At 45.0% G+C, this 26,919-nt stretch overlaps 1 protein-coding gene across 1 annotated transcript in view; it reads right to left on the reverse strand.

Annotated features, from left to right (window-relative positions):
• Window positions 1–2,539: 2,539 nt before the first annotated feature.
• The window catches only part of ONECUT2 (one cut homeobox 2), a 165,454-nt gene continuing 141,074 nt past the window's right edge, over window positions 2,540–26,919 (reverse strand). The window contains exon 2 of the mRNA XM_029579671.1: window positions 2,540–2,911. Coding sequence (XP_029435531.1) covers window positions 2,625–2,911 — 287 coding nt within the window. The 3' untranslated portion in view covers window positions 2,540–2,624. The remainder of the gene's footprint in view (window positions 2,912–26,919) is intronic.

Here is a 26,919-nt window from a genome sequence, read left to right on the forward strand (position 1 = left end):
CAAAATGAAAGGAATGGAAGCAAAGTTAGTGGGCACAGAAAATAGGAAGCTTTCTTTTTGCAAGCCTAGACTTTTTTTTTTTTTTTTTAGTTATATGCACAAGAGACATAGTCCAATGAATATGTCTTTGCTAACATCAGCCAATACACCTTTGTCATGAAACGTGGAGATTAACAGATGTAGTATCCCAACATCTTGCACTACATTTGGAATCTGTGGAATCCAGTGGATGATTCCACATGGGAGCAGAAACTGTACAAAATAAAAATGACCCTTTTCTTTCCTTGCTCAAAGAAACTGGACTGATTACCGTTTACACAGATCAACGATGCTAAAAGCATTCTTAATCATGCGAGCAAAGCTAATGAACTGAAACAAATATGGTAAGAAATCCTTATCTTTGGTATTGTAGCTGTTGAGGTTTAGGTTGCTCTGTTCCTTGTTTTTGAAAAAACTGCATAGGCACAAATTAAAGACAATCTTCAACTTTAAGAGAACTTAAGTTGTCAAATGAAGCAGCAACCACATACTGTAGACTTTGTTTTCAATTTTCTCAACCCTTTCTTTGAAATCTGCTTCCTAAGATGGCCAAGATGTCTGTCCAAACACAGTGTGTTCGTTGTTTCCTGACAGGCTTCCTTGTTTTTATTCTTTTTTGTTTTTTTGTTTTTTTTCCTGTGGAACAGTTTGTTGCAGAAGAAGTAGGTGCAGAAAAAGTTTCTTTGGTTTCAAGTAGTACATAAAAAGTCTCAAGTGTCTTTAGAGAATCAAGACAGCCTTTGGCTTTGCTTTGGAACACAGGGCTTGTGTTCAGACAGGGGCCGTTCACTGGTAAATATGCACACAAAATGCGTGCAAGACGTTGCTTTTCACTTCGGAAATAAGCAACGTCGGTTTGCTAAAATTTGGTGCCGTGAGGCATCGAGGCTGAGTATTGGTTGTGCCGGTCCATTCACCACTTTTTGGCTGCTCATTTCTTTACGGTTCACTTCCCTTCTAGCAGCACAACCAAACCAGCCCGATGTGAAAGTTGTCTCTCACTTGAGACTACAACGCTTTCCAATTCCTAAAAGAATCAAAATAGTAGTAGAGCATAAAAACCCCTGAAAAATTTGGATTTCTTTGGTTAGCAGTATTCTGCTTCTTTGATGTGATGTGTTGCCCATAGCTGGTAAAAAAAAGGACATCTAGTGTATGGAATGCGGTTCATCAGCTGGCTCCATATTTTTAGGACAGGCTAATGCAGAACTCTGTGTCCGCGGGGGTGTGTGTGTGTGTGTTGACCCCACTGCGTATAGAGACTTTTGAGTTCTGATTTCCCTAAGAAAAGCATGATCAGAAGTCCATGCATGCCTTGGTGTAAAACCACAACTGAATCAGCCTGTGCTGAAAATATGGCGTCAACTGGTAACCCTAGTATGGAGAATTAAACTAAGGGAATATGAAGTTATATATTTTATATATAAGTGAATTTAAAATGGCCCAAGATGTTCTGAAATTCTTTCTCTGCCTAAAAGCATCCCACAGGGGAATTCTGTAAATAAATAAGATGAGATTCCAATCAGTCTTTAACTAATGAAAACTGTAATAATACCCAGATAAAAAAAGTGCGAAACTTGCTGGGCAGACTGGATGGACCATTTGGTCTTCTTCTGCCGTCATTTCTATGTTTCTATATAAAAATGGAGATACTTGAGAACCAAAAGCATTTACTTTTTAATGGGCTATGAAATCCCTAAATATATTGAAACTTTGCATTTGCTCCAGGTAGCAGTTAAGTGAACCTCCTGAGTGGGTACCTGCGTTCCAGACTATAAAATGTGCTTGAATTTTGTAGCTACTCGCTTCCCACTAACAGCCTCCTACTCTTGTGAATCTCTTGAACGTAGACGTGTGGCTAATTCATTGCTTTGCCTTTGCTTCTGTCTATCATATTTGTGCTTGATATTTTGAGCTTCAGTGTATTGGATCTGGCTGATCTTAAACCTTGTGAATAAAAAAAGGTCACAAATGGGATAAGTTTAGGCTTTGAACACCTGCATAAAACATTAGCAAAATGAAGCCTGGCTACCAAAAGCCAGGTTCTCAGGTCCCTAATTTGTATAATTAAAATTTGTGCTCAGTGGTTAACATTTTTCATGTTTCTGCACAGTGGCTTCGAGTTTTGACTTCTTGTGCTACGAAAACTCTAAGCATTTGGAAATAAAACAGGTCAGGTCAAAAAAACCTTTTCCTTTTTGTCCTTTTTGGATACCAACCATATTTACTGGATCACATCAGAAACCTTTAGTATTTTTCTTGTTTTGAGGCGTGGATAAAGGCCCTTCAGACCTTTAATTTCTGACGTGCATAGCCTACCTGTGGGTTGCATTTTGTAGGAAAAAAGTAGATTTTTTTTAAATTTTGTAATGCAAGCTTTCTAATGTAGATTAAATGACCATGAAAGTGTCCTGTGTTTACACTTAAAATTGCATTCTTTCCTAGGAAACTAAGCGTTCGAATCACCAGTGAAGGGCCCCTGTGGAATATCCTTTTTTTTCTTTTTTTTTTTTTTGTTTGTTTTCATTTGAGTGTTAGTTTTTGGTTACAGTGAAATTGTGCCCAGTTCAGATGCCTTTCTTCCATTATGCTTTGGTACAAGTGCTGGAGGTTGAGGAGCTTCCTCCTGAACTCAGATCGTCCTGCCATTTCTCCAGGCTGCGCCTCCGGGCGTTCATGAAGAAGTTACTGACAGTGGTGAGTTCCAGGCCCAGCTGCTGGGAGATGGTGATCTGCATCTCTTTGGACGGACGCTTGTTCTCTTTAAAGATGGCAAAAAGTGTTCGACGTTGGAGATCGGTGAAAACCAGGCGGGATTTCTTTTGGGAATTGTTCCTTTCTTTGTTCGGTTCTTGTTCTTTGCGTTTGCAAGCTTAAGAGAGAAAAAGAAAAGAAAAGAAAAAGTAGGTATAAGTTTCAAAAGAGTGATAGAAAGTTTTACCCACCCCCACAGCCCCTGCAGAAGCTATACAGTGATATAAACTTCATTGTGCCAGCAATTCTATTCTTGTAAACAGAACTATTCCAACCCTTATTTACCAGCTCTGCAAGTTAATATGTAGTGTCGTGTCTTTTGTAAGAAAATGACACCGGCTCTTTAGATGTTTAATCTTTTTCCTTTGCTGTCAACTTATCCTTAGAATTGCGACTTAAAGGGCTAGCAAATAAGCCACATTGCCAGCTCTAGCTGTTGGAAATAAAGACACTGAACAGACTGGAGGAAAATCCAGCAGAAAAAGATTAGCAGTTCTACCTCTTTCCTCGATTCGGAATGGTGAGGTTAGAAATGCTAGCGCACTGTTTATTATTTATATTATATACACTCATATACTTGTTACAGCTAAAGCAAGGCTTTGAATATACTATGAATTGTAACTGAAAAATCTAGTTGACAGTAGCCACTTTATCCAAATTCTTCACTTTAACTGCAAATTATGTACCATATATATATATATGTATTAAAGTTAGACTGATCCACAAATTCTAAGCTTAAGGAATTGTAATTTCGCTTTATACTTAAATTCAGTTCTATGATCACAATTTAAATCAGGGTTCAAAGATTAATATTGAATAATTTTGTTTGCCACATTTTTAGAGTTAAGCCCTTTTTTTTTTTTTTGGAAAAACAACTAAATCGAGAATTTTGGACTTAACAAAATAGATTTGTCTTTTACACCTTCCACATGCATAAAATGGAGCCATGCCAAATTGGAACAAAAAGGCAAATGACTGGCTTCCTTTCTGCCAGAATAAGCTGGAATCCCCCTCATAGGGACGGTAACTTTGAAAACAGCCATGCGGGTGCACATGTGCGCGCGTTTGCCGGCTCGTGTCTAGAGACGTGCCCATTTTATAACATCGAAAACAGGCTGAAGGCATGCACGTGTGCACACAATTTTAAGTGGGTGCACGCATGTGCAGGCAAATGCCACTTCCACACGTAAGTGGGTGGGCTTTAGTAGTCATGCGCGCACCGATGCAATTGCCAGTGTTCCCAGTTCATTCCCAGTTTGCCCAGGCACTAGATAGGACTTCCAAACCCACCCGAGGTTTAATAGCCTCTCTTCCCTCCTGTTAGCCCTGACCCTTAAAACCCTGCTGACATGCCTAGAAGTAAAGTTACGTGGCAGGGGGACCCCGGCGCTCGCTTGTGTGCGCAAGTATTTAAAAGCTGGTTTCATTGAAAAATCCAGGAACCCTCATGCCCCGCTCAGGCAATGCCCATATCCTGCCCCCTTTAAAAAAAAAAAAAAATTGGGTGTGTGTTGCGGGAGATTCGCGTGTACTCAGGGTGCCTTTTAAAATCCACTTGGCGCGTGCCGGCAAAACTTGTGCGTGTATCTCCCAGTTTTGGTGCACACCAGGCTTTTAAAATTCACCTATTACTTTCTCTCCACAATAGCCTGGACTTACCCAGATTTTATCACAGACTGCATCAAGTAAAGCATATCAGACCCAAGAGTAGAGCGGAAATCTCTTAAGAAGAACACTTGGCAAGCAAGTCATATAATATGAGGAATAGACTGGGAATCAGGATCATGACATTTTCCTATCAGCTAAAATATTATGACATAAGCAACATCAGTAGAGGAGTCACTACTAATATTGCCATCATCCAAATCACTTACAATCTATCCTCACTGACATCACTAACAACTGGAAACCTATCACTACAGAACATGAGTTAGCTTTCGGAATCATTTGGATAAATACAAACTACTCGAGATTTTTATATTTTATGGAAGTGGTGCCTCTAATGACCCTTAACCATAGCATTGGTCAGTAGCACTGCTCAGTATTGTCTCTGAAGAGACAGCAGATCTTACTGCTGGGGACACACAGCAGTCTTTATCAACGACTAAAAATCTGTGCTCTACAATTTCTGATTGTTGCTACTGATTTTTCAACAAAATGACTTGATGAAAAAGAAAATTCATTTCTTGAAGCAAGTAATAGCTTGATAAGAAAGGTGAAGACACTCTCCCACTAACTATGTGGTAGGATTGTAAATCCTTGCTTTCTTTATTAAGGGCATTCATTGTAGAATCAATACAAATCACCCTTTCTGGTGCTGTTCAGTGTTTTTTCTATGCAAGGAAGTCACAGTTTCTACTTGTGCCGCATTGAGATTGTTGTTCTTGTGACAGCAATGATTATTTTATTTGGCAATAGGACATTTGGTGGGACATTATCTGCTGTCATGATATTACTGTTAGTGGAAGGAACAATGGATTCTCTGCATTCAGTTTTATTCATTTTTTTTCATCCTTTGAATCTTTCCCATAAATGTTTTCTTTTTCTATTTTGGCTATTATTGCTATTTTACCAATTGCCAGAAAATTAGTAATACTATTGTGAGTAATGCTGGTTTCCCAAGTTTTGTCATTCATTTTTTGACAATATTTGAAGCTCTTGTGGGACATAGACTAACTGGAATCTAGGCAAACGGTAATGCTTATCAACCACTTCCATACTAGGACTGTTTCAATCTGCACCTTAGCTATTTCTCTCCTAGATTCATCAAAATGTTATAATTTTCGCATGGAGAATGCCTGTGCTAAGAAAAAGGGGCGTGGCTATGATACTTTTAGAATTACCGCACCGCGTGTTATGTATAGGTAGTTTATCGCAGGGTACATTAAGGTTTTTTCACCCTGTGATGCTTGTACTTTGCTACTCATGAAGTGCTGAGAGAGAGACAGCCCCAAAATGCCCACAACAGAATTTGCAAAATTTATCGCAAATTGCATTTCGGCCATTTCGAATGACCCTGTCTGCTTCTTCTCAGATCACATTCCTATTACTTTGCTCTTTCTTGCTTCAGCTGCATCTGGCAGTATTCAGTTAGCTCTGCCCTCCTTCAACATTCTCCATCAGGTGTTTGAGGCAGAGTAGGTATTCTGTAAACTATGTTATGATTTCAGTATGTATAGCTATTATTTGTGTGTTAAGCTGTAACCTTTCTTTTGTTGTAACTTTGGGTTTTGGAGCATTTGGATTGCACTGTGGTAATCTCAATGTGTTACTTCTTTGGTAGGCACTAGGCAGACTGAAAGCAAACAACACGTTGGTGTATAAATACACATGTATTCTTCTGATTGCTATTATCTCATTTATGGACTTAAATGTGGATAGGGACATTCACTTTCACTTTTTATGCTTTTTCCCCCTGGGAATTTAATGGTGTTTATTACAACAAGAGCCAAAATGATATTGAAATAAATGATATGAAAATGAGTCTTTTTTTCCACTTATTTCTCCTGTTTTTATTGTAATAAACAATGATAAATTCCCAGTAGAAGTAAAATAAAACTGAAAACGAAGGTCCTTGGATACTGGATGGACTGTGCATATAATTAAAATTTACATCTTTATTTTGGAATGATTGACGTGCTTTTCTCTTTTGCTTCCTTCACTGGCGTGGGCCTCAGCAGCACCCATTTGTATAGCTCTTATCTATGCCATTTCTTCTTGTGACTTCGATTATTCTTTTTCCCTTCTTACAAGGCTTTGTATACAGCTAGCCCTGGAGAGTTGGAATTTTATGTTATTTACTTTAATATTTTGATCAAAGAAATATTGTCATTTTTGTTATGATTTGAATTTGATGTGTTGAAGGAATTCTTTGTAAAGTTGATTCAAGTGTGTATGAAGTACTAAGCATACATGTTTTCTGTTTAGTACTGAATATACTTTTGCTCATTTTTCCTTTTAAGGCCTCCATCTTTGCACCCCCCTACCTCAGATGGTATATCCAGGTGTCTGTCAGATCCTTCTCAACCTAAGGGCTGCAGGGATACCTCCTCATTGGCCAGCAGGGGCCACCACTACAGTGGAAGGCATCCTCCATCCCTAACCTTCTCTGAAGATACCAACTCCATGATGTGCCCAGGCTCAACTGGCCCCAATGGACAGGAAATTCAAATCCCCCATGTTGCAGCAGTTTGCCCTAAATTTTAGCAATGCAAACAAAGAACCAATGAAAATATGACTCATTGTACCAATAATGGCAAAGAATGTGGCTATTGAAAAACAATAAAAAAAAAAAAATCTCTCAGTCATACACACAGATGCCTACATACCTTTTTGGCTTGCAGGCCTGCTGGTTAGTGCTGTAAATACTCATAATAATAAATGAACCCTACAACCTCTTGTTAATAAACAGAGAGTTTACCTTGTCTTTCTTGGTAAAGAACGGAGTTAGATTGCTGTGTGCGGCAGAGAGTGGGGTTTCTGTATAACCTGCATACATGGAGACAACAAATCAGAGAACCACTGCAGAGACCCTGACTACAATGCTAGCAGCATGTCACTATATATTCAATGATTTCCCAACAGAAAATCGAAATATACAGTAAGTCACTGGAATATTCTTATTTGTAGGCACACTGGCACTATCTGCACACACATTATACATACTATGGGCCCAGAAAACGGGAATGCTATACAAAATAAGAAAATGGAAATATATTTATTGATTTTTTTTACAAAATTATTCAATATTTTAATTATATGGGATATCACAATATGAGAAAAGCTAACTAGTGCCGTGTAATCAAAAGCAAGAAATGCCAAAGTATCTATGTTAGAAGTTGTCAGTAATTCAAAGTCCTTTTGAAAATCCTGTAAAAGTGGAAACCTGCTTCAGATTATTAAAAAGGTAGTTCTCAGCCATGTGTCATGTGGACAGTTTATGGATATTACTATGAAAAACACCAATAAAGAAATATTTAAAAAAAAAAAAAAAGGTAGTTGCTTAGAGGAAAACTCAGTAAACTTGTTCGTTTAATTAGCTGACCTTCAGCGGGTGTCATAGCGGTTTTGACTCCCTGCTATAACACTCGCTGAAGGTCTGAAAGCCGCAGCTTTATGAGATATGTTAAAGTTTTGCTGGTAAGCGCACAAGTGCTGGGCTTCCTGAAAGGGGTGGGCCAGGGGGGGCGTGTTCTGGGCAGGGAGAGGCGGGGTAGGGCATGGGCCAGGACAAAGCTATTGATGGCTGTCCTGAAGACTCAGCTTGGGAGCTGAAGTAAGTTGTCGAACAAAGGAAAAAAAGAAAAAAGGTAGGTTTAGGGGGTGGGGAGGAGAGGGTAAGAGGGGAGGAATTTAGGTAGGAGGGTAGCGAAGTTCCCTCCCAGTCCGCTCCTTAATTGGACAGGGAGGGAACTGGGGAAGGCCAGAATAAGTCGCCTTGCGGAAATTGCGTAAGTCTCCCCCCTTTGCGTGCGCTGCCTGCACATATGCGCGCGGCCCACGGCTGTACCACCATGTGCACGCCAGCGCATGAATGCTAGAAAATTGGCGCATCCATGTGTGCGAACATAGACACAGTGGGGTAGATTTTCAGACGAGCGCGAACAGCCTACTTTTGTTTGCGCTCCAGGCGCAAACAAAAGTACGCTGGATTTTAGTAGATACGCGCGTAGTCGCGCGTATCGGCTAAAATCCTGGATCGGCGCGCGCAAGGCTATCGATTTCGTATAGCCTGCGCGCGCCGAGCCGCGCAGCCTACCCCCGTTCCCTCCTAGGCCGCTCCGAAATCGGAGCGGCCTAGAAGGGAACTTTCCTTTGCCCTCCCCTCACCTTCCCCTCCCTTCCCCTACCTAACCCACCCGCCCGGCCCTGTCTAAACCCCCATCCTACCTTTGTCGGGGGATTTACGCCTCCCGGAGGGAGGCGTAAATCCCCGCGCGCCAGCGGGCCTCCTGCGCGCCGGGCCGCGACCTGGGGGCGGGTACGGAGGGCGCGGCCACGCCCCCGGGCCGTAGCCACGCCCCCGTACCCGCCCCCAAAACGCTGCCGTCACGCCCCCGCAACGCCGCACGCTCCGGCCCCGCCCCCGACACGCCTCCCGACACGCCCACTCCGAAAACCCCGGGACTTACGCGAGTCCCGGGGTTCTGCGCGCGCCGGTGAGCCTATGTAAAATAGGCTCACCGGCGCGCAGGGCTCTGAAAATCCGCCCCAGTGTGCACAAGTGGAAAATCTACCCCATAGTGAATACATTAATACATTTAAAGGACCCTAATTGTACACATTCCTACTCCCATAGCAACCTAAAGTTTAACTAGGAACTGAACAAATTTAAGATGAAGGCAGCAGTCCAGTAGCAAGGGGGGGGGGTGCCTCCCTGGCTTTTGCATTGACGGGCGGATTTTAAATACCCTGCCCACGTAAATCCGGCTGAATTTACGCGAGCAGGGTCCTCGCGCGCAGAGCCCCGGGATGCGCGTAAGTCCCGGGGCTTTTAAAAAGGGGCGTGTCGGGGGCGTCGCTAAATGATGCGGCGTTTCGGGGGCATGGCGTGGCATTTGGGGGGCGTTTGGGGGGCGTGGCGCCGGCCCGGGGGCGTGGCCGCGCCCTCCGGAACAGCCCCTGGGTCGGGTCTTGGCGCGCGCGGATTTACGTCTGCCTCCGGTAGGCGTAAATCCATGGAGAAAGGTAGGGGGGGTTTAGATAGGGCCGGGGGGGGGGGGGGGGGGTTAGGTAGGGGAAGGGAGGGGAAGGTGAGGGGAGGGCGAAAGAAAGTTCCCTCCGAGGCCGCTCCGATTTCGGAGCGGCCTCGGAGCAGTGGCGTAGCCAGAATTGATTTTTTGGGTGGGCACAAGGTTAACATGGGTGGGCTGTAGGCATGCAGGTCTACTAGTTGTTTTTTTACTGATAAATAATGCCAAATTATGCAGCATAGCATTCACATCTATGCCTAAGTATGAGGTTTACTTAATGATACAAACATAATTCACGGTGATTTGTGGTACTTTAGCCTTCTTATTATTACGATTTTATACACGGCTCCTACCTGTCCATAAATTTTGAGAGAGCGGTTGTGTTGCTTATATTTAAACAAGCCGTTAAGCCCGTTAAAACGGGCTACATCCCTCTGTCTCTCACCTCCCCCTCTTTCTCTCTCCCCTCACTCTTCACCACCCCCTCCCTCACCCACTCCTCCCCACCCTCCCTCTCCTATCACTCAGTCCCTCCCTCCCACTCAGTCTCACTCACTCCCTCCCCCCTCTCTCCCTCCCTCTCACTCACTCAGTCCCACTCACTCTCACTCAGTCCCCACTCCCTCCGTCCTCTCCCTCAGTCCCACTCCCTCCCTCCCACTCAGTCACTCCCTCCCCCCTCCCTCTCACTCACTCAGTCCCTCTCACTCTCCCTCAGTCCCACTCCCTCCCTCTCTCTCCCAGTCCCACTCCCTCCCTCAGTCCCCCCTCTCCCTCTCACTCAGTCCCACTCCCTCCCTCTCACTCAGTCCCTCCCCCTCACTCAATCCCTCCCCCTCACTCAATCCCTCCCTCTCACTCAGTCACTCCCTCCCACTCTCTCTCTCCGTCCCTCCCTCCCACTCAGTCCGTCCCTCCCTCTCTCTCTCTTCTCCCTCCCTCGCTACCGCCCGCTACCGCCGTCGCCGCCCGCTACCGCCGTCGCCACCGCCGTCGCCGCCGCTGCTGCCACTGGACGCCGCCATTTTTTTTTCTTTCTGAAGCTGCCTCAGAGCGACGTGCTCACCCGCACATGCGCGGTAGAGCTGGTCTCTACTGCGCATTTGCGGGCCGTCGGTCACAGGCCATTTATAAGGTAGATTGCTAACATCTCAAAATATAGATATATATTTTTACCTTTGTTGTCTGATCTTTGTATTTTTCTAATCAGTTGGTCCTGGTCTCTTTTTCCCTTATAGCTCATTTCCTAATTCCTTTTCAGTGTCTTTCTTCTATTACTGTCTTCTTCCCTTCCACACACACACACACACACACACACACACACATACATACACGCTTTCTCTCACAGACTCCCTCTCACACACTCAAGCTCTCACTCTCATATGCTCTCCCCCCCCCCCACAAGCTCACATTCTCTGCAGACACACATACAAGTTCTCACTTTCTCACCCCTCCCCAGGCTTATATTCTTATGCACACACAGACGCACATCCAGGCACCCATTCTCACCCACACACATAAACCCAGACTCCCATTCTCACCCACAAACCCATGCTCCCAGTCTCACCCACACATATTCAAGCTCCCATTCTCATCCATACATATACACATTTAAGGTCCTATTCTCACCCACACATACACACATTCAAGCACCCATTCTTATCCACATATTCAAGCTTCCATTCTCACCCACCCACACAAACCCAGGCTCTCATTCTCACCCATATATACACACATTCAGGCTCCCATTCTCACCCACCCACAAACCCAGGCTCCCATTCTCAACCACACATACACACATTCGAGCTCCCATTCACCCACATATTCAAGCTTCCATTCTCACCCACATACACACCCAGGCTCCAGTTTTCACCCACACACACTCCCATTCTCATCCACACATACACATTCAAGCACGTGCACAGCTTCCGCTTTCTCCCCCAGAGCAGGAAGATCAGCTGCCTCTCCTGCTGCCACCGGCCTCCTGCTATCTTCGGGCGTCGGGCCGTACTGCCCACCGAACTTCCTGTCGGGGGGGGGGGGGGAGCGGAAGCGCAGCGCACAACGTCCGCTTCCTCCCTCCCCCCCCCAAGCAGGAAGATCGGCGGGCCATACGGCCCGACGCCCGAAGATAGCAGGAGGCCGGTGGAAGAAGGAGAGGCAGCTGATCTTCCTGCTCTGGGGGAGAAAGCGGAAGCTGTGCGCAGCGCTTCTGCTCCCCCACCCCCAAACAGGAAGTTCGGCGGGCCGTTTGGCCCGAAGATAGCAGGAGAACGGGTGGCAGCAGGAGAGGCAGCTGATCTTCCTGCATTGGGGGGAGGAAGCGGAAGCTGCGTGCGGCGCTTCCGCGCCCCCCCCCCCCCGAACAGGAAGACCGGTTGGCCATACGGCCGCAGCAGCGCTTCCCCATGTGTGCCGTGATGGCGCGCGAGGCGTGGGTTCTCTTGTTCGCTGTCGCGGGGATGGGATCCCGCGACAGCCTTGCAGTTCCGGTGCCAGTTGGGTGGGCCTGGGTCTAAGTTGGGTGGGCACCTGCCCACCCAGGCCCACCCGTGGCTACGCCACTGCCTCGGAGGGAACGGAGGCAGGCTGCGCAGCTCGGCGCGCGCAGGCTGCCCAAAATCAGCAGCCTTGGCCGCGCCGATCCTGGATTTTATAAGATACGTGCGGCTACGCACGTATCTTATAAAATCCAGCGTACTTTTGTTTGCGCCTGGTGCGCGAACAAAAGTACGCGATCACGCTATTTTTTAAAATCTACCCCTGAGTGCATTGAGTGTGTAGAAAATCATGCATAATTTTCTACGCACCAGTGATGCAAAAAGCTCCTGTCTCTCAGAGAATGAGTCTGTTTTCTGGAGGCTAGAGTGGCAGACCTGGAGGAGCTGAGGCAGACCTCTTGCACTGAGGATGTGTCTCCTAGGAGGAACGGGTTAGATTGGCCCTCATAGTTGGTGATTCGATTGTTAGGAATGTGGACAGCTGGGTGGCTGGTGGGCATGAGGATCACCTGCTAACATGTCTACCTGGTGTGAAGGTGGTGGACCTTATGCATCACCTAGATAGGATTTTAGACAGTGCTGGGGAGGAACTGGCTGTAGTGGTACATGTGGCACCAACAACATAGGAAGATGTAGGAGGGAGGTTCTAGAAGCCAAAATAAGGCTCTTAGGTAGAAAGCTGAAATCCAGAACCTCCAGGGTGGCATTCTCTGAAATGTTCCCTGTTCCACGCACAGGTCCCCAGAGGCAGGCAGAGCTCCAGATTCTCAATGTGTGGATGAGACGATGGTGCAAGGAAGAGGGATTCAGTTTTGTAAAAAACTGGGGAACATTTTCGTGAAGAGGGAGTCTTTTCCAAAGGGATGGGTTCCACCTTAACCAGGGTGGAACCAGGCTGCTGACGCTAACCTTTAAAAAGGAGACAGAGCAGATTTTTAAACAAGAACAAAGGGGAAAGCAGTGCATGGTTTGGAGAATTGTATGTTCAAAGGATACTAATTAAGCATTAGAGTTAGGACATCGCAGCAGAGAGGTTCCAATAATAAAAGTGGTCCAAGTACCTGTAATAAAAAATCACCTGAGCTAAAAGATTCCAATTTATCCCTATCAACTGAAAAGCAGAATGTAAATACAAACAAAAAAACACACTTTGAAATGTTGTATGCTAATGCCAGAAGTCTAAGAAGTATGATTGGAGAATTAGAGTATAGAGCATTGAATTATGACAGACTTAATTGGAATTGCAGAGACATTGTGGAAGGAAGATAACCAGTGGGACAGTGCTATACCGGAGTATAAATTATATCGCAATGACAGAGAGGAGCATCTTGGTGGTGGGGTGACGCTTTATGTCCAGCATGGCATATACTCCAACAGGATAAAGATCCTGCATGAGACTAAACGCACAATTAAATCTTTATGGGTAGAAATCCCTTGTATGCTGGAGAAGAGTATAGCGATAGGAGTATACTACCGTCCACCTGGTCAAGATGGTGAGATGGACAGTGAAATACCAAGAGAAATTAGGGAAGCTAATCAATTTGGTAGTGCAGTAATAATGGGATATTTCAATTACTCCAATATTGACATCAGGGCATGTTAGAGAGATAAAGTTCTTGGATGGAATAAATGACAGTTTCATGGAGCAATTGGTTCAAGAACCAACAAGAGAGGGAGCAGTTTTAGATCTAATTCTCAGTGGAGTGCAGGATGTGGTGAGAGAGGTAACAGTGGCGGGGCTGCTTGGCAATAGTGATCATAAAATGATCAAATTTGAATTAATGACTGGAAGGGGGACAGTAACTTAATCCATGGCTCTACCACTAAACTTTCAAAAGGGAAACTTTAATAAAATGAGAAAAATAGTTAGAAAAAACTGAAAGGTGCAGCTACAAAGGTAAGTGTGCAACAGGCGTGGACATTGTTAAAAAATACCAGCCTAGAAGCTCAGACCAGATGTATTCCACACATTAAGAAAGGTGGAATGATTACCAGCATGGTTAAAATGTGAGGTGAAAGAGGCTATTTTAGCCAAAAGATCTTCATTCAAAAATTGGAAGGATCCAACAGAAGAAAATAGGATAAAACATAAGCATTGGCAAGTTAAATGTAAGACATTGATAAAACAGGCTAAGAGAGAATTTGAAAAGAAGTTGCCATAGAGGCAAAACTCAATAAAATCTTTTTAAAATATATCTGCAGCAGAAAGCCTGTGAGGGAGTCAGTTGGACCGTTGGATGATCAAGGCATTAAAGGGCACTTAGAGAAGATAAGGCCATCACGGAAAGATTAAATGATTTCTTTGCTTCAGTGTTTACTGAAGAGGATGATGGAGAGATACCCTTTCCAGAGAAGGTTTTCATGGCTGATGATTCAGATCAACTGAACCAAATCATGGTGAACCTGGAAGATGTGGTAGGTCTGAATGACAAACTGAAGAGTAGTAAATCACCTGGACCAGATGGTATACACCCCAGGGTTCTGAAAAAACTAAAAAAATGAAATTTCAGAACTATTTCAATTAATTTGTAACCTATCATTAAAATCATCTGATGTACCTGAAAATTGGAAGATGGCCAATGTAACCCCTATATTTAAAAGGGGATCCAGGGGTGATCTGGGAAACTATAAACCAGTGAGCCTGACTTCAGTGCTGGGAAAAATTGTGGAACTGTTATAAAGAATAAACTCACAAAACATTTAGATAGACATGGTTCGTTGGGACACATCCATCATGGATTTACCCAAGGGAAGGCTTGCCTCACAAATCTCCGACATTTTTTTGAAGGGGTGAATAAACATGTGGACAAAGGTGAACCAGTAGATGTGCTTATTTGGATCTTCAGAAGGCATTCGACAAAGTCCGCATGAGAGGCTTCTAAGAAAACTAAAAAGTCATGGGATAGGAGGCGATGTCCTTTTGTAGATTGCAATTTGGTTAAAAGACAGCAAACAGAGAGTAGGATTAAATAGTCAGTTTTCACAGTAGAAAAAGGTAAATAGTGGAGTGCCTCAGGGATCTGTACGTTGACTGGTGTTTTTTAATATATTTATAAATGATGTGGAAAGGGATATGAGTGAGGTGATCTAATTTGCGGATGACACAAAATTATGCAGAGTAGTTAAATCTCAAGCGGATTGTGATGAATTGCAGGGGGACCTTGTGAGGCTGGAAGATTGGGCTTCCAAATGGCAGATGATTTTAACATGGACAAGTGCAAAGTGATGCATATAGGGAAAATTAACCCTTGCTGTAGTTACACAATGTTGGTTCTATCTTGGGAGCTACCACCCAGGAAAGAGATCTAGGCGTCATAGTGGATAACACATTGAAATCGTCAGCCCAGTGTGCTGTGGCGATCAAAAAAGCAAACAATGTTAGGAATTATTAGGAAGGGAATGGCAAATAAAACTGAGGATGTCATAATGCCTCTGTATCGCTCCATGGTGAGACCATACTTTGAATAGTGTGTGCAAGTCTGGTCACTGCATCTTAAAAAGGAAATAGGTGCACTGGAGAAAGTGCAGAGAAGAGCAACTAAAATAAGAGGCATGGAATGGCTGCCTATAAGGAAAGGCTAAAGAAGTTAGGACTGTTTGGTTTGGAGAAGAGATGACTGAGGGGAGATATGATAGAAGTCTACAAAATCATGAAAGCACTTTAACAAGTTAATGTAAATCGGACCAGGAGACACTCCATGAAGTTAGCAAGTAGCTCATTTAAAACAAATCAAAGAAAATTCTTTTATTTTCAGCACATAGTTAAGCTCTGGAATTCATTGCCAGAGAATGTGATTACAGCAGTAAGTATAACTGGGTTTAAAAAAGGTTTGGATAAGTTCCTAGAGGAAAAATCCATAAATTGTTATTATGGTAATTAATAAGCAATAGTAGCTTGTGATTTATCTAATGTTTGGATACTTGCCACTTGGATTGGCCTCTGTTGGAAACAGGATGCTGGGCTTGATGGACCCTTGGTCTGACCCAGTATGGCAATTTCTTATGTTCTTATGTTCTATTCTAACATAGATACTTTGGCATTTCTTGCTTTTCATTACACGACACCAGTTAGCTTTTCTCATATTGTGATTTCCCATATAATTAAAATATTGAATAAGTTTGTAAAATAATCAATCAATATATTTCCATTTTCTTGTTATTTTGTATAGCATTTCCATTTTCTGTACTTATAGTATGTATTCTCATTAGGAACACTATTAATTAGATTTACTGCCCTTAGATGTATTTCTTTAATATATATCTATATATATAGATATATATATACACACACACACACATTCACACTGTGGCTGTCGTTTTGCCTTTTTTTGCTTCTAGGCACCAAAGCCACCAGCAACCTAAATGTTTCACAATCAAAAAATGATATCCAAGTCTTGAACTTGGGGCCTAAGCCTGAGGTACTCTCCTTGCGGTTACATTCTGTTAAGGAAGGTTTACTTCCTTCTTGCTGCTCTAGCCTTTACCCCCAGGCTTTTATCCATTTTTTTTCTGGGTCTTCATTTCATTAGAATGTTTTGACTCTCGTTACTAACTTTTTTTTGTCAGTTTCTGACTACTTTTGGCATTCTTGCCGGTTTCTTTCTTTCCCAGCCTCTCTACCAGCCCTACTGAGGATTACTCAGGAATGCTAGTGGAGACCAGAGTGCTCAGAAACCTGGCTAATGTGTGGATAGCCAAAATGTGGATGGACAAATTGAAAGATTATGCAACTAAGCAATCTTTAAGAGTAGCTTTCTATGTACGAGATACATAAAGAACAATTCCTATGCTTTTAAGTTGGTAAATATGTTTATCCAGGTACAAAAAAAAATGTTTTTTTAAAAATTACTACCCCCCCCCCAAAGCGGGTAAAAGTACTTGCATTATATCACAACCTGTGGCGGAAAGGTGCGTGGTTAGGTTGGGCAGGGAAAGGTACAAGCGGTGATGTCATTTTGAAATCATTGTGTGAACTTTTGAGCACACACTTTGCTACTGCTGCAATACAGGTACCCCACAACTCCCCTTACACCCTCAATCCTGCCACACATTACACCCCACATACAAACCTACCCAAACACACACATCCATCTCCTAACACACAACCTGACCCCTTCACATACCCACTTAAACCCCTTTCAAATATACATGCACACCCATACCCTCAGGCACCCCATCAAACAAGCATTCCACACATCCACACACACCTACAACTTCCACCCACAGACACCCTCCTCACACACTCCTAACTATATTTGCTACTTACACATAGCCATTAGGGATGTGAATCGTTTTCCATATCGTCTTAACGATAGAAATCGTGTGGCAGGAGAAGAAAATCGTGTTTGGCACGATTATTTCATTGAAAAATCGTTAAAAATCGTTTTTTCCGATTAGTGCGCACTAACTCGAGTTCGTGCGCACTAACTCCCCGTTAGTGCGCACTAACTCGAGTTAGTGCGCACTAACTCAAAATGATACAAATAGACACTTTCCAGGTCACTGAAGGTCAGTTAGGAATGAATATGTGTTCCTATTGGCTGGCAGCCCTCTTATCTATTGATGTTACCAAGGTTTCCACTGAGGTGATGGTTGGGGGGATGGGAAATGGAACTGGAAACTCATGAACACCAACAGAAAATGAAACAAAGTGTTCACACTTCCCAGGTCAGTAAAGGTCACTTAGGAATGAATATGTATTCCTATTGGCTGGCTGTGCTCTTATCTATTGATGTTACCAAGGTTACCACTGAGGTAATGGTTGGGGGGATGTGAAATGGAAACAGTTGGAAGCTTGACATGTGATGATCAGCACTCACGTGACTAGAACTTCTTTGTTTATTATTTTTGTTAGCAGGCACCTGAAATGCTAGTGCATGTTGAATTTGCCAATCACTGTGCATTTTAGAAAGGTGGTCCTGGCTGGAACTGTACACAGTTCAAATATATGTAATTGATTGTTGGTAAGTGTATTTTTTAAGTAGCCACACTGGCACAAGTATGTTTACTTTTCCTCCTACTTAACTCACTAGCTCAGCTTTGTAAGAAGGGCTTCTCTGCTTGAGTGAGGGTCAGGCAGCTCCCCCCTGTCTGTGAAGCCAGCCTCTCACTAGTAATGCAGGGAGGGAGCTGTCTCAGACTTCACCATCCTCCTCTCCCCCCCCCCTCACCCACACACCATTCACTAGCTGGGACATGGGGGAAGTCAGGAGTGAGGGTCAGGCAGCTCCCCCCTGTCTGTGAAGCCAGCCTCTCACTAGTAATGCAGGGAGGGAGCTGTCTCAGACTTCACCATCCCCCCCCCCCCCCTCACCCACACACCATTCACTAGCTGGGACATGGGGGAAGTCAGGAGTGAGGGTCAGGCAGCTCCCCCCTGTCTGTGAAGCCAGCCTCTCACTAGTAATGCAGGGAGGGAGCTGTCTCAGACTTCACCATCCTCCCCCCCCCCCCTCACCCACACACCATTCACTAGCTGGGACATGGGGGAAGTCAGGAGTGAGGGTCAGGCAGCTCCCCCCTGTCTGTGAAGCCAGCCTCTCACTAGTAATGCAGGGAGGGAACTGTCTCAGACTTCACCATCCTCCCCCCCCCCTCACCCACACACCATTCACTAGCTGGGACATGGGGGAAGTCAGGAGTGAGGGTCAGGCAGCTCCCCCCTGTCTGTGAAGCCAGCCTCTCACTAGTAATGCAGGGAGGGAGCTGTCTCAGACTTCACCATCCTCCCCCCCCCTCACCCACACACCATTCACTAGCTGGGACATGGGGGAAGTCAGGAGTGAGGGTCAGGCAGCTCCCCCCTGTCTGTGAAGCCAGCCTCTCACTAGTAATGCAGGGAGGGAGCTGTCTCAGACTTCACCATCCTCCCCCCCCCCCCCTCACCCACACACCATTCACTAGCTGGGACATGGGGGAAGTCAGGAGTGAGGGTCAGGCAGCTCCCCCCTGTCTGTGAAGCCAGCCTCTCACTAGTAATGCAGGGAGGGAGCTGTCTCAGACTTCACCATCCTCCCCCCCCCCCCTCACCCACACACCATTCACTAGCTGGGACATGGGGGAAGTCAGGAGTGAGGGTCAGGCAGCTCCCCCCTGTCTGTGAAGCCAGCCTCTCACTAGTAATGCAGGGAGGGAGCTGTCTCAGACTTCACCATCCTCCTCCCCCCCCCCCTCACCCACACACCATTCACTAGCTGGGACATGGGGGAAGTCAGGAGTGAGGGTCAGGCAGCTCCCCCCTGTCTGTGAAGCCAGCCTCTCACTAGTAATGCAGGGAGGGAGCTGTCTCAGACTTCACCATCCTCCCCCCCCCCCCTCACCCACACACCATTCACTAGCTGGGACATGGGGGAAGTCAGGAGTGAGGGTCAGGCAGCTCCCCCCTGTCTGTGAAGCCAGCCTCTCACTAGTAATGCAGGGAGGGAGCTGTCTCAGACTTCACCATCCTCCCCCCCCCCCCTCACCCACACACCATTCACTAGCTGGGACATGGGGGAAGTCAGGAGTGAGGGTCAGGCAGCTCCCCCCTGTCTGTGAAGCCAGCCTCTCACTAGTAATGCAGGGAGGGAGCTGTCTCAGACTTCACCATCCTCCCCCCGCCCCTCACCCACACACCATTCACTAGCTGGAACATGGGGGAAGTCTGGAGTGAGGGTCAGGCAGCTCCCCCCTGTCTGTGAAGCCAGCCTCTCACTAGTAATGCAGGGAGGGAGCTGTCTCAGACTTCACCATCCTCCCCCCCCCCTCACCCACACACCATTCACTAGCTGGGACATGGGGGAAGTCAGGAGTGAGGGTCAGGCAGCTCCCCCCTGTCTGTGAAGCCAGCCTCTCACTAGTAATGCAGGGAGGGAGCTGTCTCAGACTTCACCATCCTCCTTCCCCCCCCCCCTCACCCACACACCATTCACTAGCTGGGACATGGGGGAAGTCAGGAGTGAGGGTCAGGCAGCTCCCCCCTGTCTGTGAAGCCAGCCTCTCACTAGTAATGCAGGGAGGGAGCTGTCTCAGACTGGTATCAGGGTTAGGGCACTGTGTGCAGGAAGATCACAACACTCCTGGTATTAATAGGGATAGGGCACTGTAAGAGATGACTGTAGTAGATTGAATAAAGATCTGATGTTTCTGCTCTCCTCACACCAAACAAAAACAACACACAAGCAGAGAAGCCCTTCTTACAAAGCTGAGCTAGTGAGTTAAGTAGGAGGAAAAGTAAACATACTTGTGCCAGTGTGGCTACTTAAAAAATACACTTACCAACAATCAATTACATATATTTGAACTGTGTACAGTTCCAGCCAGGACCACCTTTCTAAAATGCACAGTGATTGGCAAATTCAACATGCACTAGCATTTCAGGTGCCTGCTAACAAAAATAATAAACAAACAAGTTCTAGTCACGTGAGTGCTGATCATTACATTACTTTTTTTGTCAAGCTTCCAACTGTTTCCATTTCACATCCCTCCAACCATTACCTCAGTGTTAGCCTTGGTAACATCAATAGATAAGAGCACAGCCAGCCAATAGGAATACATACATACATATTCATTCCTAAGTGACCTTTACTGACCTGGGAAGTGTGAACACTTTGTTTCATTTTCTGTTGGTGTTCGTTAGTTTCCAGTTCCATTTCCCATCCCCCCAACCATCACCTCAGTGGTAACCTTGGTAACATCAATAGATAAGAGGGCAGCCAGCCAATAGGAACACATATTCATTCCTAACTGACCTTCAGTGACCTGGAAAGTGTTTATTTGTATCATTTTCAGTTAGTGCGCACTAAATCGAGTTAGTGCGCACTAACTCGATTTAGTGCGCACTAACACGATTTAACGATTTTTAACGATAAATCGTTAGAATTTCTATTGTATCGTGTTCTATAACGATTTAAGACGATATAAACATTATCGGACGATAATTTTAATCGTTGAAAAACGATTCACATCCCTAATAGCCATTGTCCACAAAAACAAACCCCACACCCCATACAAGCACAACCCTTCCACAAACCTCTCCCACAAAAACACCCATCACCCTTCCACATCTTTCCCCTCTAATACCTCTGCCCACTCACACTGCACACAGCCCTCTACCACTCCCCCATATACATCCCCTCACATTGCCAAATACACACTTCCACCACCCACATCCACTCATACACACACAAAGATATCCCACCCAGAATCCCATTCTACCCTCTCATACACCCATATCCTCTATTCCCATCATAAATCTCGCCATAGCAGCACACATGTTCTATACATCTAGGTTGGAAAACATTCCCAAAGTCATGCTCTGCATGCTCTCTAGGGGTGTGCATTCGGTCCCTACGTATTGGCAATCCACAACGGATGTGCCAATATTCGTTGTATTCATGGGGAAGCGAAACGTATCGCGATTCCCCACGAATACAACAAATTTTCCCCGAATTATTCGGCCGCCAATTTAAACAATCCTCCTGATCCCCCCAAGACTTACCAAAACTCCCTGGTGGTCCAGCGGGGGGGTCCGGGATCCATCCCCTGCACTCTCACACCCTTGGTACGTTTCAAAATAGTGCCGGTAGCCCCTGTGACATAGTAAGGGCAAGGCTATCGGCGCCATTTTGATTCCTGGCACCCGACGGCACGAGTGCAGGAGATCGCTCCCGGACCCCCGCTGGACCCCCAGGGACTTTTGGCCAGCTTGGGGTGGCCTTCTGACCCCCACAAGCCTTGCCAAAAGTCCAGCAGGGGTCCGGGAGCGACCTCCTGCACTCGGGCCGTATTGCCAGTATTCAAAATGGCGCCGGTGCTACCTTCGCCCTCACTATGTCACAAGGGCCGACGGTCGGCCTCTGTGACATAGTGAGGGCGAAGGCTAGCGCCGGCGCCATTTTGAGTATTGGCAGCCGCTAGCCTTTGCCCTCACTATGTCGCAGGGGCCGACCGTCGGCCCCTGTGACATAGTGAGGGCAAAGGTAGTGCCGGCGCCATTTTGAATACTAGAAAATACAGCCCGAGAGCAGGAGGTCATTCCGGACCCCCACTGGACTTTTAGCAAGTCTTGTGGGGGTCAGGAGGCCCCCCCAAGCTGGCCAAAAGTCCCTGGGGGTCCAGCGGGGGTCCGGGAGCGATCTCCTGCACTCGTGCCGTCGGGTGCCAGGAATCAAAATGGCGCCGATAGCCTTGCCCTTACTATGTCACAGGGGCTACCGGTGCCATTAGTCAGCCCCGTCACATGGTAGGAGCACAAGATGGCGCCGATGGCCATGTGACAGCGGCTGACCAATAGCACCGGTAGCCCCTGTGACATGGTAGGTCAAAGGCTATCGGCACCATTTTGAAACTGGTTCGAGGGTGTGAGAGTGCAGGGGATGGGTCCCGGACCCCCCGCTGGACCACCAGGGAGTTTTGGTAAGTCTTGGAGGGGTTCAGGAGGGTGGGGGGTTGTAGTAAATTTAATTTTAGCCGGGTACCGAATAGGATTAGATGTAAAACCGTATCAGGGTGCCATACGGACGTATGCAACGTATTTGCCCCCCGACGAATACGTATCCCGAATGCAACGTATGGCGTCCCTCTGCACATCCCTAATGCTCTCCCTACTTGTCCCTCTGACAACTGACAGTGGCTGCTTTTGCGCTTCTTCATGCTGGTACATTAGGCCTCTTCAGTGTCAGCGCAGACTCCCTCTCTTCTGCAATCAGCAGTGCTAAAGCCAGATCACCTAATCTCCCATGTTATGCTTAAGTTCTTAGGAGTGTCTGGGATGTACAGCCTGCCTCCCCTATGTAGACCTGTTATTTATGGGTTGCCTATCCTTAAAACATGGAGGACTTTCAGGGATAGTTATTGTCCTGAATTAGTCTGAAATAGCAAAATAATCATAAGCTGGGAAAATCTGTCAATATAAAGTTATTCCAGATAGACAAAAACAAAAACCACAAGAAGATCTCCTAAAACCGAGTTAGTGGGCAACAAAGTAAAGATGAGTTCAACACTAAGTGCAAATTAATGCATATGGGAAAAATTAAACAGTGGTATTGGAATGGAGTTGGGAGGGAGGGTCAGGGTGGGGATAGAGGACAGGGGCCAGACAATAAATAAAAAACAGAATCCAGAGCAGACCTGCCAGTGCATGTCACTCACTTTCCCTGAGAAATATCAGCCAACCCATCTTCTTTCCCTATTACTGAACCACCCCTCGGAGCTCATAGCTCACTAAGCATTGCAGCAGTGGGTTTGGTAGTGGCCGCAGGCAGTTCACAAGGGAACTCATTGAGCCTGTGCCCAGGAACAGGCTTTGCCTCTTCCTGGCTTCTGTGCCAGAGGTGGGGACTGTGAGTGCATGCTAGTTTATTGAGTCCCATGCTAATAGTCTGCTGCCATTGCTGCCAGGCTCATCAGCCTGCTGTTGCATTTCAGAAATCATGAGTTCCAGAGTGGTGGAATAGCAGGAGCCATGATGTCATAGGAGAAGAGGAGAAGTGGGATCCATGAGGTTATGTGTGTGTGTGTGTGTGTTGGGGGGGGGGGGGGGCAGAAGCAGGAGTCATGAGGACTTGAAGGACGGGGTAAAGAGAAGACCAAGAGCTATGGGAGATAGGGAGAAGAAGGAGCCATGAAAACTGGGGAGAAAAAGAGGAGAGCCATGAGGATGATGGGGAAGCAGGAGCAGGAAGAGCACAGGCCATATTGTCTGGGAAGGGGTGGAGAACATGAGTCATGAAGCAATGAGGTCTGGGAGGAGGGCATGGGAGAATGCAGGTGCCATGAGGGCCAGTCTATGGGGAAGCAGGGAGAGTAAGGAGTGGCATCAGGTCATGATGCTGGCCCCCACCTGTACCCCTAAGCCTTGAACTCCCCCATTTTTACAAAGGTGCTGATGCCCTTGAAAACAGAAGGAAAAATGAGTGGTTGGATAAAATATGATACAAGGATGTGCTTAGCACATAAAACCAGTGTGTAACAAGAAAATCTCAGCAGTATGTCAGAGAAACATGGCCATATTTTGGCAACAAGCTTGCTTTTATCAAGGAGAATTGTTACAATTGTTAAAAATAAATTACACCGTATTCATCAAAACCAAAAACAAGAATGCATAGAAATCACAGAAAAGAAAGAGAGAAGAGATAGCCTATCTCATCTCAAATTCATCTCACAGGATTCTGCATAGTTAAGGTTTACAAATCTTTCTGGGCATGTTTTTTCTATTCCGTGTTGTTTTTTTTAATTAGAAAATTGATCAGCACAAATTCCCATAGTTCAAATCAAGGAGGCAACATCTATCTTTAGCTTCAATGTCCTGTTTGGCTCATATTATGAAAATTCTGCCCAAACTTTGCATGGAACACATTCATAATTTTAGTACCTAAAATAGTTTATCATTAAGCATTTATACCACTAGGAGGAAAGACAGCTGAATAGGTTTATAAACATTTGCTCACTGTGTCGCAGCCCCCTCCTCCGTATGTTGCTGCATACCTTGATAGTGTGGTTATTCCTAATGAGGATGGGATTACCCATCTGCACAGCGTGCAAGCAGCAGTACACAGGTCACTAAGGGATGCTGGGTTAACTGCATAACAGAGAAAATGGAAATTAAATATTTAGGATACCAGTTAAGGAAGGGAATGGTAACATCCATTTTCAGTAAAATGCATGTCCATAATGGATCGTCCTATCCCAACTGAAAAGCAGGTTAGGGCATTTTGGAGTCTGGCAGGCTATTATAGGAATTTTGTTTTGGGGTTTTTTTTTCACTAATTTTTCAACCCTTGCAGTGCTCCTTACAAACCTTGCTAGGAAAAGGCAGTCCCGGATTAGGTACACTGGGCCCCAAAGTGGGAAGTAGCATTTATGACCATCAAACACATTTTTGGAAGTGAGCCCATGCTCTGCAGTTGCAAATTCCAGGGAGAATTTTCCCATAGGCGAATACCTCAAAGTTAGAGCTTGGAGCTGTCCTACTACAGGAAATAAATGGAGTGGGACACTCTGTGTTATTTTTAAGTAGAAAGCTATTTTCAAGAGAGAAAACTATTCTACTACATAAGAACATAAGAAGTGCCATGCTGGGTCAAATCAAGGTCCATCAAGCCCAGGATCCTGTCTCCGACAGTGGCCAGTCTGGGTCACAAGTACCCTACCCGGTAGACCCCATATAACTTATCTGTTTCTTGTATCTCACTCCCATGTATAAGTGCTGTCTATCTGTCTAATAAATGTTTATGGACTTTTTCTTCAGGAACTTGTCCAGTTTTCTTTTGAACCCCACCGTGTCCTCTGGTAATAGATTCCATGGCTTGATAGTGTGTTGAGTGAAAAATACTTTGTACAATTTGTTTTAAATCTGTTGCTTGCTAGTTTCATGGAATCCCCTAGTCCTAGTGTTCTTTACCCGGTTCACTTCACTCATGATTTTATAAATCTCAATCATATCCCTTCCCAGTATTTTGTTTCTAAGTTGAAGAGCCCTAATCTGTTTATCCTTTCTCCAAAAGAGAGATTTTCCATTTCCTTTTTTATTTTTGTCGCTCTTCTCTGTATCTTTTTTATATCTGCTATATCTTTTTGGAGAGCGGACAACCAGAACTGCATACAATAGTCAAGTTGTGGCCTAACTATGGATCTGTACAAAGGCATTATGAAATTCTCAGTTGTGTTCTCTATTCCTAACATAATATTTGTCTTTTTTACCACCCATATACACTAAGCAGAATATTTCAAGGTATTGTCCACAAGGACTCCAAGGCCATTTTCCAGGGTGGTGATTCCTAACACAGAACCCAGCATCGTGTACCTGTAGTTGGGATTATTTTTTCCTCCACGGATTATTTTGCACTTGTCCACATTATATTGCATCTGCCATTTAGATGCCCAATCTCCTAGTGTTTCAACTTCCTTCTGAAGTTCTTTACAATCCTCTGCTGTTTTAACAACTCAAAACAATTTTGTGTCATTTGCAAATCTGGTCACGTCACTCATTCCTTTCTCCAGATCATTTATGAATATGCTAAAATAGCACAGTATCTCATATGGACCCCGGGGCACGCCACTAATGGCCTTTCTCCATTGGGAAAACTGACCATTCAGTCCTACCCTTTGTTTCCTGTCTTTTATCCAGTTACCAATCCACAATAGGAGACCCAAAACCTCCCAATTTCCCGAGAGGTTTCTCATGAGGGACCTTCTGAAGATCCAAATACACTATATTAACTGGCTTTGCCTTTATCCACATGTTTATTTACACCTTCAAAAAAAAAATCTTGTAAATTGTTAAGGTAAGACTTCCCCTCGCAATAACCATGTTGATTGCCCCCATTAAACCATGCCTATTTATGTGCTCAGTAAATAAATCATTCTGTGGAAGACACATGCCAACAGGGAGAAGAATGCTGTGAACACATATGCCAGCACTTCAGGCACATTTGCAGACCATACTCCTCACTTTGTTGCCTCTAAACTACCAATAATCATGTTATGATGTTACCATGTTATGATGTTATAATGTTATTTCTCTGCAGTTTTTTTTCTCTTCCTTCGCCATCCTTTAGTTATCTCTCTAGTTTTTAGTCACTGTTATCCCATCCCCCTTCCCTGTTTTATGTAATTACTATCTGCAGTTTGGATGTAAACCGATATGATGTACCCACTAATATTCAGTATAGAAAAGCCTCTAAATAAATAAATAAATAAATAAATAAATAATGAAGCTTGCCAAACAGACCATAGAGAAATTCTCTTGAGAAATAAGCCACTGGTAGCCATTCTAGAGCTGATATGAAACAGCCATTCACAAAAATGATGGTTTGTCAGCAGCAGTCAAGTTTAACTACCTGAAATCTTACTTGAATAGTGCAGCAGCAATTGCTATATCTGGACCAATCCTACAATGTGTCAGTAAAAATTCTCCTAGAGTGGTTTGAGTACAAAGATCTGGTGATCAACGA

This window comes from Rhinatrema bivittatum, chromosome 1, assembly GCF_901001135.1.
Source record: "Rhinatrema bivittatum chromosome 1, aRhiBiv1.1, whole genome shotgun sequence".
In the NCBI taxonomy this organism is placed as follows: Eukaryota; Metazoa; Chordata; class Amphibia; order Gymnophiona; family Rhinatrematidae; genus Rhinatrema; species Rhinatrema bivittatum.